Raw genomic sequence first — 17,199 nt, 5'->3', positions numbered from 1 at the left:
GACACTTCAATACACAGATATATTTCACCTGTAGATGGTAGCTGGCTGTTGTCACGCCACTCCACAGTTTCACAACTCACCTCAGTTCAGTTCAGTTATTTATTTAGATATTTATTTATTAGTATTTTTTTTTGTAAGTGCTGCATTATACCCCATCTGACTGATACGCTTTCTCACTGCTTTCAGCTTACTTTTCCTTTTTATTGAGGCTGTCCCCTCCCATAAAAGAATGTCACTGCCAACCTCCCTCTTTCTTACTTTCTGACAAAATAACTTTGACTGTAATAAAACTGCTTGCTAACTAATTGCGAAAATGATCATAAGCAAACACACTTGTGCAGTATAGCTTTTGAATGTACTGTAAGTTGGTTTATTAAAGCAGGTCAACATGGCAACAAAGGATTAAAGTGATTAGATTGATATCACACTTATGTGCTGTATCAGTCACTTAATATTAAGATTGCTCTACACATGTTCCTAGCACCATCATTGGTTTTATTCTTTGACGGCAGGACTCGTATAGTAATTGTATTGCTTCAATCTAAAATGACTGATTAAAGGAGGTTGAGAATAGATATAGTGATCCTTATAATTTAGTCAAGTCTTTTTACAATATGAAGAATGTATGGTACTTCACAGTAGATGTAAGCCAATGCAACTTAAGCAGTCAATTTGTGTGGTTTGATCCACTTTCAGATTTATGGGTAATCTGAGTTGATGAAGTGCAAGAAGTATGTTTCACATATCTGTACATTTATATTACAGCCACTGTGTAATAACCAACAATTTCAGAATTTTTATTTCCCCAGTATTTAACCAAATGTTCTAAAATCCTGATTATAAAATGAATACCAACCACATTTGGTCAAAATGTAGCTGTGCCTCACTGGAGTTTAATATGCAACTATCTGCTGCGTTGCAGAGCCAAGAGTGATCAAACATATTTACAGCAGGAGATCTCTTCAGGCTCTCAGCAGTACATTGGACAATAGTTCTTTCAGATTCAAGATAGTTGACATTTCCAATTTGAATCAACAGGTTTCCCAAAAACAGGTTTGTGTAATGTTTCAGTAAATAAAACCTTTGGTTCGTCCCCATTCATTTCCGTTTATCTGAAATTTGGTGTCGTCCCGCCAACATCACTGAGTGGAAGTACATGTGGGTGCTTGTTCAGTAGGAAATATTGCCATTCTACTGTCATCAGTACTTAGGTGCCAGTGTTATAGCGAGGGTTAAATGTTTGATTAGGTATTCCCCATCTGTTATCAGAGACAACAGAGCTACTTAACATAAAACGTCAGAAAAACATTCAAGGTTTAAGAGAACAATGAATGTACTTCATTGTTTACTTCAGATTTTTTTATTTGCTATTTAATAAATGAATTAACATGTATGAATGTAATAACTAATGAATCCTCTCTTAATTGAGTTGAACTTTTTGTGCTTTAGATGTACATTTACGTTACATTTACTTTTACGGCATTTAGAAGACACCAGATCTCTTTACAATCAGTATTTAAAAAGGACAGTATATAAACACACACACACATGGTTGGAAATTAAACATGCCTTACAAAGAACTTTAAATCCTTTTTGTTAATTTGTTTTCAGTTCTTAATCAAAAATATTCAGATTATAGATTTAAAACAAGTCTCTTTTATTCCCAACTTTGAAAAAAAAAAACCTGGGATGAAATAGTTGTGCCTATTTCATCCCAGTTTATTTATTTTATCACTGATGATTTCATGAGCTGAAACATTTGTCACTGGTTCTTTTGTGCAACGCTGAAATGTTTAATTATGCATCCGATGTTCATTTCATTTTTAATTGTAGCTTTCGTCTTTCGTATTTGACTAGTGCAAAGTTTTTCCATCAATAAGACTGATTGGCAGATGGGCCAATTAATTTTTAGTGTCCTAAGCAATTTTACTTCAATTGCAAGTGATTATCGTCACTAACGGTTTTGGTGCTCAATTTCTACTAAAGCTATCAAGTGAATCAAGCCCTTAGGGCTCGGTTCACTCTAGCTATTATACTACAAAATGCCATTAGAAACCAATGGCACATGCAACAGAACTAAACTTTATATGCGATTTGTAACTCAGTGAGGCAGGGCTAATGTGACGTGTGCATCTCTTTCACAGTAATAAAAGCTTTGGTTTATAATTTAATATGAATTAGATCTTTAATGGTAATCCAATGAAATTCATGCATACAAAAATTGATGTATGTTCTTCTTTCTTGAGAATGTCTGATTCGTATTGTTCTGTTGTCCTTTTTTCTGCTTTTTCTACTCTGGGCCAAATAGTAAATGTTATGCTCATTAGCAACATAATCCCTGGGCCTATGCCGTGCAAGGTAATTTAGCCTGGCATCTAAAGGTAAACAGAATTGGCACATGAATTGCCTTAAAACACGCAGCATTAAAGTTAAAGAGTGTCTTCATTAGAATGTTTTTTTTTTTTTGCATTTCCAAATGGGAAGACAGAGTCGTTCAAGGTAGTGGGTCATTTTAAATGCACAGGCATGCAAAGCTTTTGTAGTTTTTACTGTCGGTTTCCCAAGAGAACCTGTTTAACACGGTGGACATCACTGTTGTCCAGTAATTCCTTTTAATTTTTTGTGCTTCTAGAGGTGAGGAATATAGACAACTTTAGACCTTCGGACGCACCTTCAATCTGAAATTTAGCCAAATATACTTTGTACCTTTGCAATTGCTTAGACTGTCAGCAGTGGAGAGCTCTTCACCTTTCCCAGATGGGCAGGGTAAATTATGTCGTCATATCAGTGCTGTCAAATCTAAATGTTGCTGCTGAACTGTTCTTTCACTCTCTTCTCCCTTCATGAAATCTGCAGGAGCACATCAGCACCTTGGCTCATTTTTGTACCTTCACTGACTAGAGCTGCTTCTGGAATACTAACCTTTCCCCTCCCCCACCTACCGCTGCTGTTTGCTGAGGTCTTCTTGACTGTCTTGCCTTCTTCTTTCCAGATGAATATACTTATCTTGCTCAAGCCCGTTGTGGGATGTTACAATTCTGTGTTTGACTTTTTTAGGCAGCCAGAATACGATTTGGTTCCAGACTTGCTGCACACTGAGAGTGAACATGTGCATTTCACACACACACACACACACACACACAAACACACGCACACACACTTGAAGGGCTTTTGTTATTCTAAGACATTTACTTGACTGATTTTTTTTTAGTGCAGCTGTAAATGCAATGATCAAATGTCTCATTGTCAATCAATACATTGATTAATTAAATGCATGTACTCATTTAGGATTATTTTGTAAAATGTAAACAACCTGCAAAGAACAAGCATGCCAATTAAGCCCAAATAAAAAAATGCTCTTTGAAATGTCTTAAAAACATATTTTAGTTACTGAAGCCTCTACTGCCCTATAATGACAGTTTATACATGAATCTGCATATTTGATTCCGTCAAATGTAGCACTCAGTGAACTGGTTTCAGCTACAGTTATTCAGTTATTAATTTTCATTTTAATTATCATTTTCCCCCACAAGTTATGTTAAGTCAGTTTTATTGATCAGGTAGCTTTTTACAGAAATTATTAAAATTATTTTTGCTGATTTAAAAAAAAAAAAAAGTCTGTTTCAGGAAACAATTGTAATGTTGGGCAAAGGGTTTGTGCAAGAGCAGTATATTTAACATTAACTGCAAACAACCCAGATTAAAATTCCTCAAACCCCTTAATTACATTTTTGTCCAACAGAAATTTGACGTGCAATTAAAAAAAATGGCTGTGATTGAAAAAAGAAAATATTTCATTTAATAATTGCACACCATAAAAGTGCCGCAGCCCTTTATTTTTTGCAGAGATCCCGTTTCTTGCACTTAGCGCTCGGTTTGCTTAGATAACAAGGGAAGCACGTTTAAAGCTAACAACAAAGGCACATCCCACAGTCTTTCATGTCAGAAAGAAAGGAAAGCTTTGTAGTGATGATGTTTCCTAACCCTATTGCTTTTCTTAAGTCAGGAGTTGCCCGCAGTGTCTGTTCATTTCTCTTCTTCTTCTTCTCTCTGTCTTTTTTCCCCCCTTTCGCCTAAACAGGTATGCGTCTCTGTGTCCTTGTCTCATGCCATGTCTTATTGCATATGTAACCCTACAGATGATAGTTAATTCATGTTAATCTCTTTTTTCCCCCCCTTGCGCCCCTTTCATTCTCTCTTCCAACGCTTAAAATAGAAGTGGAGCAAAAAGGTAAATAACTGACACAATCCAATCCCTAGCTCCTTGTTTTGTGGTATATGGTTGTAAACCTTCCTATCCTCACACTGTTGTAATGTTCCCGGTGAGCAGTTTTAAAAGGTCAGTAGCTTGCAGTGATGAGAGTAAGATATATCCCCACGTACGTAAAATCACATTCTTAATTCTTACATTTTTTTTTTTTGTGTCTAATGTGTCCGTGGTGACACAAGAAGCTGGAATTCATTTGGGGTTTCCGTTCCCATAGCTCTGGGTGCTTTTTTTTCTGTTTAGCACAGTCTCATATTGCCTGGCTTCCCAAAACCCTCTCCATAGCATGCCCTTAGTAACAGGTTTTCTCTTGACCTATCAGAACCACTGCTCCTCCTGTTTTCTCTCCCTGCCCTGCCACTTAACGTTTTCTCCCCCCCACGGTAGAAAAGATACCTGTACATGTTCGACTATATGTATTTGTGGCAGAAGCATCCATTTGCACAGTTTAGAGAACCTCCCTCTCAGGTATAGTGTAAAGTGTGATGTACATGACCCTTGCATCAGAACACATATTTACAGATCTGCTGAATCCTAATCCTAATTTCCCTCTTTGCTATCAGTGGTCCTGTAGTTGGCTGCTTTTATTTACAGGACAAGTTATTTTCTCAATTTTGACTTTCCTTTGACTACATTCATTTAAACACTTTATTCATTTTATCATTTTGCCACCAAATATGAGTTCCTCAACTGTATGTGAATCAGGCTTTCTTTTGTTTCAGATAAACAGTCTTCTATATTCTTGTGTATCCTTTTATTTAATGTCCTGCTCTTTGTTTTTTATTTTATTAATATAATTATTTTCACGTTTCTTTTTTTTTTTTCATTGTGTAGTTAGTCTCATGGCCAACTAAATCCTTGTTTGTCCCCTCTCCTCTTGGACAATCCATTTCTCACGAGGAGCTAGAAGCTAAATGGCAGAATGACTAGGGAATTTGTGCCGTGTTTGAGATGTTCTGTGCGCCCCTAAATCTGTTTCTTGTTCTACTCTCCCCATTACTAGTTTTTGTTTGTCCCGGGACTCTGAAAGCTGTTGGAGATCCTTCCTTTCTCTTTGAGGCGGAACAGCAAGCAGGGTCATGGTGCAAAGACCCCCTCCAGGCAGGTGACAAAGTTTATTTCATGCCCTGGACGCCATACCGCACGGATACTCTCATTGAATACTCATCACTCGATGACTTCCAAAATTCCCGGCAAACTGTAACATACAAGCTGCCCCATCGGGTAGATGGCACTGGATTTGTGGTGTACGATGGGGCTGTGTTTTTCAACAAGGAGAGAACTCGCAATATCGTCAAGTTCGACCTCCGGACCAGGATCAAAAGCGGAGAGGCCATCATCAACAACGCCAACTACCACGACACCTCCCCGTACAAGTGGGGCGGAAAGACGGACATTGATTTGGCCGTGGACGAGAACGGCCTGTGGGTCATCTACGCCACCGAGCAGAACAATGGCATGATGGTCATCAGCCAGCTGAACCCCTACACCCTGCGCTTCGACGCCACGTGGGAGACCACGTACGACAAGCGCTCGGCCTCCAATGCCTTCATGATCTGCGGCGTGCTGTATGTGGTGCGCTCCACATACGAGGACAACGAGAGCGAGGTCAGCAAAAGCCTCATCGATTACATTTACAACACCAAGCTGAGCCGCGGCGAGTACGTGGATATTCACTTTCCCAACCAGTACCAGTACGTTGCAGCGGTGGATTACAATCCCAGAGATAACCAGCTCTATGTGTGGAATAATTACTACGTGTTGAGGTATAATTTGGCATTTGGACCACCGGACCCTGCAAATGGTAAGCAGTGTTCCAGATGTTTTTTTGTTTTTTTTTTTCTCACCATTATATCATTTACATTTACAGCATTTATCAGACGTATCCAGAGCAACTTACAATCAGTAGTGACAGGGACAGTCCTCCTGGAGACACTCAGTGTAAAGTGTCTCGCTCAGGGACACAATGGTAGTAAGCGGGATTTGAACCCGGGTCTTCTGGTTCACAGGCTAGTGTGTTACCCACTAGGCTACTACCACCCTACTAAGGTGGCTACTACCACCCTCTATAATTATAAAGTCACCGCAAATGACATTTCGGCTCCCTGCAGCAGATAGAGGTGTTTGTATTCCATGGGTATTCCTGCAGACTGTGTGTCAAGTGCCACAGATGACTGACTTTTAATTTGGAATCTAATATGTGTTCAACATGTTTAAGGAAGCCTTTGAGCGCGCGAAACATCTTGAGGCCAAGTGCCGCACCCCGTCCGTAAACATCATCACACACTCAGCTACCATATCATGAGGGATTGGCATCGTGGGGATTTCTGCAGACGCCCCCCAATCACCCCTCCCCCTGCCCTCATCGACAGCTCCCTAGCAGAGCCCCAGAGGGCAGCGCTACGAGCGACCCGTCCCAGCGAGAGAGAGAGAAAATCCGGTCTCCTCGGTGAAATTATACCTGCCTGGACAGGTACACAGGCTGCCTTGGGGCAACAATAGATCAAGTCTCGGCGGAGCGTAATCTCGGGTTCCACATCAGCGTTTAAACAAACAGTTCTCGCTCCCGTGGCGATGTGGAGTGGGTGTTAAGGACAGGAGCCAGACATCTTGGCCGAACAAGATCAATCATAAAGGTCAGGTCAGCTGCACTTGTTTTTAATTTAAGTGGCGCATGCTGAGCGGAGACGGCCGGTACGATACACCCATCCTCACCCCACGTTTAGAAAGGAAATAAATAAATAAATAAGATGCGTACTTAAAAATAAACTTCAATTACCATAATCCCTGCCGGTCGATAATCCCCGTGCCGTGTAACGGTCTCCGTCCCCTTTCCGGATGAACCAGACACCTTTTAACTCGATTGAACGGGGTTTAGATCCCTCAGAAATTGTAGGCGGGGGATACCATGCCAGAATGCGTCAGAGTGAAATTTGTTGTCTCATTTACTGTGTGAAAATGGCCATTGGAAGCGTCACCTCTCGATAACACTTCGCTTTTTCAGGGCTTACGTTAACCCCGCTTTCACTTCAGCAGCAAGAAGGTCCGGACCACGCCACAGCTCCCCAGACTGACCTGTGAGGCACTGTTCAGCCCACCCGCTTTCAGGAGTTACCTTGAAGACGTGGAACGGTCCTGGCACAGGCACACGAACCGGGTCGTTCTCGAACAAAAAGCCATTAAAAGCAAACACGAGAACAGCGGTCAGGAGATTAGGCCGGGCAGTAATCTGTAGCGATGTGTTTGATGTACTTGTCAAACGCAGGCAGAACGTAAGAGCGGCGCGGCACGAGTGGGTCCATGATTGGCTGGTTCAGTTTCCACCTCCTATATAATTGCTGAGACCCAGGGCAGCGACGAATGAGACGTGACTTGGAAATCCCGCAAGCTTTTAGCCGCCGCTCATTTGAAATAATGATGGCTGACGCCGCCTAAATTAATTTTTCCTTTCATCACCGAAATCGGTAAACATTTTCCAAAAAGAAGGCGCGCCACGTAATCTCTTTCATCAGCGCACACTCGCAAGCGGCACGGCAGCGAGATCTGAGGGAGCTCGAGTGGTCTGATGCGGAGTTGCTCACCTTGTTTTACTTTTCAGGCCTGGCCGCAACTGCGCCTGCTGTTTTTTTTTTTTTTTACCTTCATTCCATATTTAGTGCACAGTCACGAGCTAATGTAGCTTCTGGCTGTTCATTTTATCGAGACCGATGCAGTCACTAAACGTGAGCCTCTGCTTTGATCTAGATGTGGCTTGCTGCTGTGTATTTACAGAACTCTGAGAAATGAACGTGGAAATACCCCCCCCCCATAATACCAGTATTCTGTTTCTCTCTAGAACCCAACTGTAACACCGCACACATTTTCAATTTCAGATGTGCCTTTGAGTGGGGGGAAAAAGCAACAACTCGTATTCTGTGGCCAATATGGTAAAAGTTAAGAATCCTTATTTTTCTTGTTTTTCCCAGGTAGAATATTCTAGACGAATGCAGACCAGTAACCACATTTCTAACAGTCACCGAACATCCTCGCCTTGTAGAAGCTGTAAAAGTTCAGTCTCCTTCCATTTTACGTGTAACGTGAACGTGAATGGGGAGGGCGGGGCACAAGGGGAAGGGAGTTTAATCAAATTTGTAGAGCAAGCCCCGCCATGGCACACGGCCCTCTGCATTGCAATTGTCGGCGCCTGTGAGCCCCGGCAGCACGGGATCAAAGACCAGGGTGGCGAGCAGGAAATAAAAGGTTGGTGTTTGTTTCGACAACAGTACGCCGGTGTGCGGTGCATCCAAGTGTACGGTGATGCGAAAGGAAACCTACCAACGTGGAAAATGATCACGCGAGCACGTCTCTCTATTGTTCTCCATAGTAAACAGCGGCAGAGCCGGGGGGAGACGGATATTGGTGTGTCTTGCTGAGATTTGTGTCCGGCCCTGATCAAAGTGGTCTTGCTGAGCCCATCTGCGCCCCGGGGGCCGCTCGGGGTCTGGCGCGCGGCGGAAATCCAGACCGCTGCTCCGGCGGCACCGGCTGCCTCGTGTCTCCTCCGCATCAGCAATAAAGGAATTAATTATGTCTGCAATCAGCGCTGATGATAGCAGCAACATGCTAATTCGAAGATGGATCCTGTCCCTTGTGCAGTACCCTCTCTGAGGCATTTTCCTACTCTTGAGTCTAATCGTCCATGAATCCAGTGCTAATAGACTATGGTTTTATTTATTGTGCTTGCCGTAATTTCCCTGTCATAGCGTCAACGTTCCCCTTTTTTACAAGGACGCAGATGTGAGTATGCGTCTGAGTGAAATATGCATTTGTTGTTTAATTTACTGTGTAAAAGGGTCATTTAAAGCATTATCATTGCTTAAAAATTGCAATTGAATCATTGCAATATCATCCTGGTTTGGTCGGGGATAATGATTATGGATCAAGTGACACAACTCAACAGAAAAACTGTTTCTCTTCTTGCAACACATCTAGTGATGTTAACGTGTTAATCTCTTTGAATCATCAATTTAAGGTGTTCAAATATTTTAACACAGCCCTGTTTGGATTACTTTGTATGTGGGGTCTGACCTATGACATGGATGTATACATTTATTTTACATTTATCTGTCCTTATATAAAGATGGGCAATCAAAGACTTTTAGGACTGGATCATATCCCCGCCATTCCCTGTATGAGCCTCTTTTTTCTGTCGTGGTTTTAATTATTCATTATAGCAAGCTTTAGTCTTAACTTCAATTAATTAATTGCAAAATGTCTGATTTAATTTGTTCCAATATTTGATCGATTGACAGACTTGAATACAGCAAAATATGATTTCATACAATGTAAAATTTTGCACTTGATACTTTTCGTATGCTTGTGACAAGGTACCAAATGTAATGGATCAGTTTTCTCAGCCCTGGCTACTACGTCTGCCCATAGTCACGTGACAATGATGCATTGAGATTTTAAGCGTCATGCTTTGCTGAAAATCTCTTCTATACAGTAGATTAAAGAAGGGCTAAGGTTTCCCTTAAGTCAGCTTTGAGCCTTTTCATTTGTTTTCATGACAGATTTGCTCAGTCTCTTGACAAAGGCTGAACTTTTGATCCTGAAAACAGTCTCAAAATGTTTCAGTGCTGCTTTCAACTCCTTTAATATGACGATTTCTGCTGACAATTAACAGGCATGTTTTTGCATTTTCCTTAATGACTAATGGTTTTTATTTTTCATAGAAGACAAGTTGCCATCATGCGAGGTTCCTGTGTGTGTGTGTGTATGTGTGTGTGTGTGTGTGTGTGTGTGTGTGTGTGTGTGTGTGTGTGTGTATATATATATATATATATATAGTCTCCCAGAGAGTCACCCAGACTCAAGGACTACGAGATTAAAACATTTGCATGACTTTTTTGCAAATGATATGTGTGCCCCCACCACCACCCATATTTCCTCAAAATAAACAAGATGCGCGAAACATGCAAGGCATTACTCATGTGAACAGCCATGCATTTCGCATCTTAAGTGCTGCCATTAAGCGCAATATGCACTGTACACTTGCTGTCGGCTTTCATTTTTCACATGCGTGTGAGAGGGGAGAGCGAGGCCAGGATTCACTGCACCTTGCTGCCAGGGTCTGACAGTCCCCCGCCCCCTCCCCTTCATACATTATTGTCTCTGTGTTTGGAATGAAACAAAGGTCTGTATACCCAGTGATAATGGCAGCGCGGTGACACTATGCTAACATGTGAGTGTCAAGCGTTTCAAGTGGATGGCGGTGGCTTTCTCGGGACTGTGCAGCATGTTTCTTGTAGACTCTTATTCAGTGACATTTAATTGAAGGTCCCTCTTGGGTTGAGTACTAGACAGACATATTAATTGAGGACGGTCTATGGTTTTTCAAGTATGAAAAAATGCCTTCGTTCTAATGAAAAGGAAGGGTACAGGGGTTCATTCAGTACACAGCGTAAAGGCCTCATTAGTTTTATTTAAGTTTCTAACATAAAGCACGTTCATGCTGTCATAAAGCAGCAGTCCTGCCACTGCTGGGCAGTTTTATATAAGATGTCTGTTTATAGGACAGCAAGTTACAGCTATATAAAGTTCTTTCTTTTGATACCATCTTACATTTATTCATGGATGAATCAACCTCAAGGTCAAGGATGTGGTCATAATAACAATAATGAAAAAATGTTTGGATAGTATTCAATATCATTCAGCCATTAAATGTCATTTCAACCACATTTCGGCTTACAAGCGTTGAATAAACTATTGTAATAAAAGTGGAGGATTCTTCCAATATTGTTGACTCTAATACATCCATTTTATAGAACGATAACAGACAGAAATGTTCATAGATCTCAACACACAATAACCACTTTTTAAGCTTTTCTATAATTGTTTCCGTATAGTGTATGACTGTAAGTTGGAGCTCATGAACTAGGATGCGATGTGGATGTGATGTACACATTGTGTCCATGGTAACCTCCATCAGAAGCTGAGCCCTGGTTGCGTTTATAATTTAAGCCTGAGGCCAAAGAAATGTCCTCTGATTTAAAACCGAAAGGCACATGCAGTTTTCCTGCTATAATAAGGACATACATGTTTCCTGAATGTGGTGCACTCAAGCTTCAAAGCATGAATGTCAATGAATGTACATGCGTGTGTCAGTCACAGCATTAAAAACCCAGACAAGGGTTTTAAATAAAAACACATGTATTATCTGGTCACAATGGCACCTAGCAGCAACTGACCAGTCAGATCATTCGAATCAAATTCAAACTCTAATTTTATTTGTCACAGACGGTATGATATGCAGTGAAATGCTTTTGCAGCTGCTCTGGATAAGGGCGTCTGCCAAATTCCCTTAAATGTAAATATCTATAGACCTCAAAATTGCTAGTATTCAAGTGGAACCAATATGCAAAAATTTGCTAACATAACCAAATATTACAATTTTATGTTTTTAAACATAAAAGCAGTCCTGCCACTGTGGGCAGTTTTATATTAGATGTCTGTTTATTGGTCAGAGATTGATGTATTGGAAGCAGAGGAAATGGGTTCCATGTCTACAATCTTGTTGGGTGTAGTGGTTAATTGTCAGAAGGGAGCAGAGATTAACCCATGTTAGCTAGACCCATGCCCCCGGAGGCAGTGTGATTCTGTGGACAATGTTGTGCTAGAGAAGTTTGTGGGTGTCACACCAAGTACGCCCCTTCATGACAACATAACTGCAAGATAATGTGACACGACGGTGAGTTCAAGGTGCTGCCGTGGCCTCCAAACCTACCCAGCATCAAACAAGAATAGCATCAAATTGATGGCTTTTTATTTCACTTTTGTGGCAGACATTGCAAGCGTTGTATGGTTTTGAAGTACTTGAACCAAGTTGCAATGCAATAGCTTGTAATTTCTCAGTCTATAGAAATCTCTCACAAAGCTTTGTGGTTTTCCAAGAGCTTACTTTGCAATTAAATGGAAGAAGAATTTTCACTGAGTTAAATATGTAGAGCACAGTTTAATTTGTTCACGGTGATTTTCGCCCAGCACCAGAAATGAGCTTGAGAGGAACGTGTCTTGTGTCTATTGAAGTAACTGCAGCAGGAACCGCAACACCGTGGCAAGCCAATAGCTGCCATGTACCTGCCGTATAGCCCGGGGTCCACAGCAGCAGGAAAGGGATTCCATTAGTTGATTTACAGACCATTTTATGCTTTGAGTTTAATCACTTTTTAGGAAAGTGGTTAAATGTTTCCTTGGAGCGGCTGGTATTTTCCCGCAACACCCTGTGGTTCACTTTTCCTAATAAGTTTTTTAAAATGCGAACTTTTTAACTCATTTACTTAAAAATCTTCATTTTCGATTAGGCTTTTATCCCCAATGTAGTTTATACAATCTAGCAATGACAATAAGCAAGCAAAATTTGAAAAAAAAAAAAAAAAAAAAAAGCCCTGTTTAATAATGAATGTGTTCCAGATACACAGCGCTGCTTTGGATAGGCAGATCCATACATGGTTAAAAAAAAATAAAGAAATAAAACCTCGTTTATCCTGCAATTTTGAAATTGCGACTAAGAAAAGCAGTTCCACAATCCCTGCAAGGGTCGATCGCGACTCTTCCCAGCAGGTCGCGGCCATCCTCGGAAGCGACACCCACTTTTCTCACCACGCCGAAATCTTGTGTCGGCACCGGGGGGTGGGGGGTGCTGTTAGACATGAACTGTGTCCATCAGCAAGTCATGTCACGGCGCCGAGTTTCAGGAGCGGCGTTCCCAGCCTGCTTAACGTGAGTCATGCAATAAGAACACGGGTAATTTGAAAAAGCGCTTTTGATGTCTAGACGATGCAGGGCATGCAGCAATATGTCGCGTCGCTCATCCGTCCACACAATCTGCAGGTTAGATTGGTCTGCTGTTGCGGAGGAGGTTTTTGACTGACGCCAAGGTTTTAGTCCATTCTTTCTTCTCACGACGCTGCCTTTTTCAACCAATGACAAACAGGATGTATTCTCGTTTTATTCTACAGGTGTGTTCTTTTCCCTCGTAGAGCAGGTTGAATGGGAAGCCGTAACTTTTCCCCCTTTTTTTTGCAGGATGATGTGTTGGTGTTTTTTTTAGGCCCCAGGCATCACATTATTTACTTCTCGCCTGCTTTATCAAAATCACAGGACCGAAATAAAGAAGCAAGTTCAAAATATGTTGCGACAAGCAAACAGCACATACATACAGTGTCTTTCTCTGTCAAAATGTAATCAGCCATGCCTCTCTCAGACTCTCTCAGGCAAGAAAGACTGCCAGGCAAGAAGATGTTACAGCAATTATTTTTGTGTATGGAGCAAGCTGAGTGCCTAGAATATCAGACGTTGAAAAAAAAAAAAATCCATTCTAACAGGGCCTTTTCTGTAGTTCCCACTGTAGGGATTTTTTTTTTTTTACCCACTCGAGTGCTTGAGAGGTGACTGAGGTCTAATGAATAACAGAGTCTGAGCATATGTAACTCTCTCCAACTCCTCCTAGCTCCAACAATCTTCGAAGGTACCATTGCACCCGAACTCCCCAAAACAACGACGACCACCACCACCACAACCACCACCCAGGTGAAAACCCTGGTGAACACGGCGACCACCCCCGGACCCAAAGCAGGGGGCAAAATTGCCAAACCCCCGCCGGTGCTTCTTCCCAAAGTGACCACCCCGCCACCCCTGGACTCCTTCCCGCTCCCAGCGCGCTTCTGCGAGAGCGCGGAGAAGAGGGACATCGAGTGGCCACAGACCCAACGCGGGATGCTGGTGGAGAGGCCCTGCCCCAAAGGGACCCGCGGTGAGTGGCACGTTCACGTTGCAAATTTGTCACTTCATTCCGCGCCGCTCACAACGCACAGAAGAAGCCTAATGCCGTACTGGCAAACACATTTCATTGCATTAGTCTCCGCCGTAGCTCATATTGATATATTCAGCACAACTGACATATTCGCATAATCTCAAGTGAGTAAATTTTACAGATCACTGTCAGCACAAAATGAAAATATATTGAAATTTGAGTTGCTTTTTTATTAATTTTTTTTCTCATACAAACAGCATTATTTAATCTGAATAAACCCATATCTCCATATGTACTGTAGGCACGGCCTCGTATTTATGTCTGCTCTCCACTGGTGCCTGGAACCCGAAAGGACCTGATCTCAGCAATTGCACATCCCACTGGGTCAATCAAGTAGCTCAGAAGGTTTGTATGGCCCGTTTCAATGGTCTGAACAATGTAAATGAGACCCCGCCCCCCACAACCCCCCCTTCCACCCACACTCCCTAAACAGTTTGTGCTGTCTGCTCCATGAATATTGAAGAGCGTGGCAAAGTTCAAATTGCATTCCTCTTTACTGTGAGAATGTGTGGTAAAACATGAAACGTCGCCTTGGTCCCCGCAGTCGGACGCCCCGCTGGTTTGATTTGATCACGCCACGCCTGAAATCCCTGTTTTAACATGTTGTAATCTTTGATGATGACTCACAATGAAATATCAAGTTATTAAAACACAATGGCAAATTCCTCACCTTTTAACACTAGCAAATTAACTTTTATCATAAAAAAAAATGGCAGGGCTAATATACTCCAGGAATATTATCAGTTTTAATTAGTCACCAATTGCTCATGAATGGCGTTGCGAGGGAGTATTTCGCTGCCAGAAGATGCGGTAATGAGAGGAGAGAGTCCCATTGTCTAATGTAATATTTTCTGAGTCATGCTGAGAGGATAATTTATATAACTTCAGATCCGGAGTGGGGAGAACGCAGCTAACCTTGCAAATGAGCTGGCCAAGCACACCAAAGGGCCCATCTTTGCTGGCGATGTGAGCTCCACAATGAGGCTCATGGAGCAGCTGGTTGATATCTTAGATGCTCAACTCCAGGAGCTGAAGCCCAGCGAGAAGGACTCCGCGGGTCGGAGTTTTAACAAGGTATTCCCTTCGTCTCCTTCCTTGTCTTTATTTCTTTTTCTCCTTTTTTATTTTTGGACGATGGCCATGTCATCAGGCAGTCTTTTTACTTAGATTATAACAGTTACTTAACTGTCCAATACAGCAATCTTTTTACAATTCAGATAGCCATGTACAAGTGTTTTGTGGGTTTTCAAAGTCAGACAAAACTAATTCACTTTTGGAGCCCCGTGTATATACATTCACAGTATATGAGGTGCTGAGTGCAAATGGAATTACTTGTAATGTAGTTTTGTGATGAGGTTGAACTTTTGGAATCATCTATTTTGATTAACATTTTGCTCACGTCACCCAGACCCGAAGCAGGCATTACCTTTCTCGGAGTTATCAACAATCTCAGGCTTAGCTGGATATTTTCGATCCATTTATTATGACCCCATTACAGTCCAATTCACTTTTTTTCCCTACCTTCAAGGTCTTACCTTTTCCTTTAATTGATGTTCCGCTTAAACCCAACAAAAAGAGGGGTGGGGGGGATGTGTGGAGGGATTTTAGGGGAATTTTCTCTACCGTAGCTGATTATGTTTCTGTGACATCTTGTCTGCTTTTGAAATAAGTTCCACATGCCATTAATGTTGACCCCGTAGACAGGATGTACAGCACGAATCACAACAGCCTGGGCTCAGTTTCCTTTAAGCATCTCTGCGCTCAGATCAGTGGCACAGGGAAAGGAAGCCACTGCTGAAAAGATCTAGTGCCACGATCAGAAACCCAGACCTCGATTGTCTGGCAAAAAAAACACTTTTTGGATACTTTGCACTTTAACTCCTTAAATTTGCTAATTGTGTGTTTTTTCTTTCTTTCTTTTTTATTTATTCATTTATTTATTTTTTGTTTTCCTTCAAGCTTCAAAAGCGAGAAAGGACTTGCAGGGCATACATGAAGGTATCTGAGTCGTGCTACTGTATTCCTCCTCTTCCTCCTCCTCCTCCTCCTCCTCCTTCGTTATCCTTTCCCCACCCCCAGCTCAGTAGCATGAACCTTTTGTATTGCCATGCAGCCTTCGCTTATGCCTGTGCTTCCTGTACGGTACCACAAACAGTTTGTGCCTATCAAGCTGCTGGTAAAAGCGTTACTAATTTTTTTTTTTTTTACCTCCAACAGATTCCTGATTTTGCTTTTTGCTTGTGGAATTGTGTGTTTATTTTGTACAGTATATATTTGTTGTGGTTGCAGGGTATTTTTTTTGGCTTTGCATTTAATTTGATTTTAGAAATATACAGTTTTTGGCAAACCTAGTATGCTGTAACTCTGTATTTTCAGGACCATGCTGCACAGGCCAAACAGAAAAAAAGAACAAGAACATTTGTGATTATAATGCAAATGTTTGCAATTTGAATCTTTTTTTTTCACCGTTTGTTCCCGTTCTCTTCGTTTTGTTCCCTTTATCTACCAGTTATTGGAGCTGATTGTAACTTTTGAGTCAATATTTGTCTTTTTTCCCCACTTCCCAACCTCATCTCTTTCCACATTTTGTTCATTGTTTTTTCATGACAGAATGAAGAATGTCCTTCAGTTGTATTTGAATCAGTTAAATGTATTGCTTCATAATTTAGTGGATGGAACATTTAATGAATATGTGTTACATATTATGTAATTTTCATAAAGTGAGTTGGAAGACACTGCAGGGTTTTGAGTTGTTTTTTTTATTTTAGTCATAAATTCCAAATGTAGAAAAGCTGTTGTCTCACATGTGAGATTCATTATTTGGCCTTGTTATCTATAGATTTTTTTGTAAGTGCTTTCTTGCATCTGTACAAAAGATTTTAACCTGCTTTCCTTTGAAGCATGAAGTATTGGTACTTTATCAAATGCTCCTGAATCCAAGTCTCCTCTGACAGTCCTATAGCGAAGAACACCCGTTCATTAAAATGAAATTGTCTGCTGGATCAAAGCAGTCTGACATTGATCAGTGAAAATGCGCTTGCTGTCTGCACGTAGATTTTCTTTACCGCCAATGTATGCA

The 17,199-nt window shown here is 41.4% G+C and overlaps 1 protein-coding gene across 31 annotated transcripts in view; it reads left to right on the top strand.

Moving 5' to 3' along the window:
- adgrl2a (adhesion G protein-coupled receptor L2a) overlaps positions 1 to 17,199 on the top strand; it is a 74,200-nt gene that overhangs the window by 36,889 nt on the left and 20,112 nt on the right. For 12 of the 31 annotated variants that reach the window (XM_028999709.1, XM_028999707.1, XM_028999701.1 and 9 more), the window contains exons 5-10: positions 4,217 to 4,231; positions 5,271 to 6,071; positions 13,758 to 14,060; positions 14,362 to 14,465; positions 15,009 to 15,194; positions 16,080 to 16,118. In XM_028999709.1, coding sequence (XP_028855542.1) covers positions 4,217 to 4,231; positions 5,271 to 6,071; positions 13,758 to 14,060; positions 14,362 to 14,465; positions 15,009 to 15,194; positions 16,080 to 16,118 — 1,448 coding nt within the window. Of the gene's footprint in view, positions 1 to 4,216; positions 4,232 to 5,215; positions 6,072 to 13,757; positions 14,061 to 14,361; positions 14,466 to 15,008; positions 15,195 to 16,079; positions 16,119 to 17,199 lie in introns of those variants that run through there. The other 19 variants (XM_028999712.1, XM_028999725.1, XM_028999706.1 and 16 more) reach the window with 9 other exon arrangements.

Source organism: Denticeps clupeoides, chromosome 13, assembly GCF_900700375.1.
Source record: "Denticeps clupeoides chromosome 13, fDenClu1.1, whole genome shotgun sequence".
Classification (NCBI taxonomy): domain Eukaryota; kingdom Metazoa; phylum Chordata; class Actinopteri; order Clupeiformes; family Denticipitidae; genus Denticeps; species Denticeps clupeoides.
Note: the sequence above shows the minus strand (reverse complement) of the source record. Positions and strands in the feature narration are given on the sequence as shown.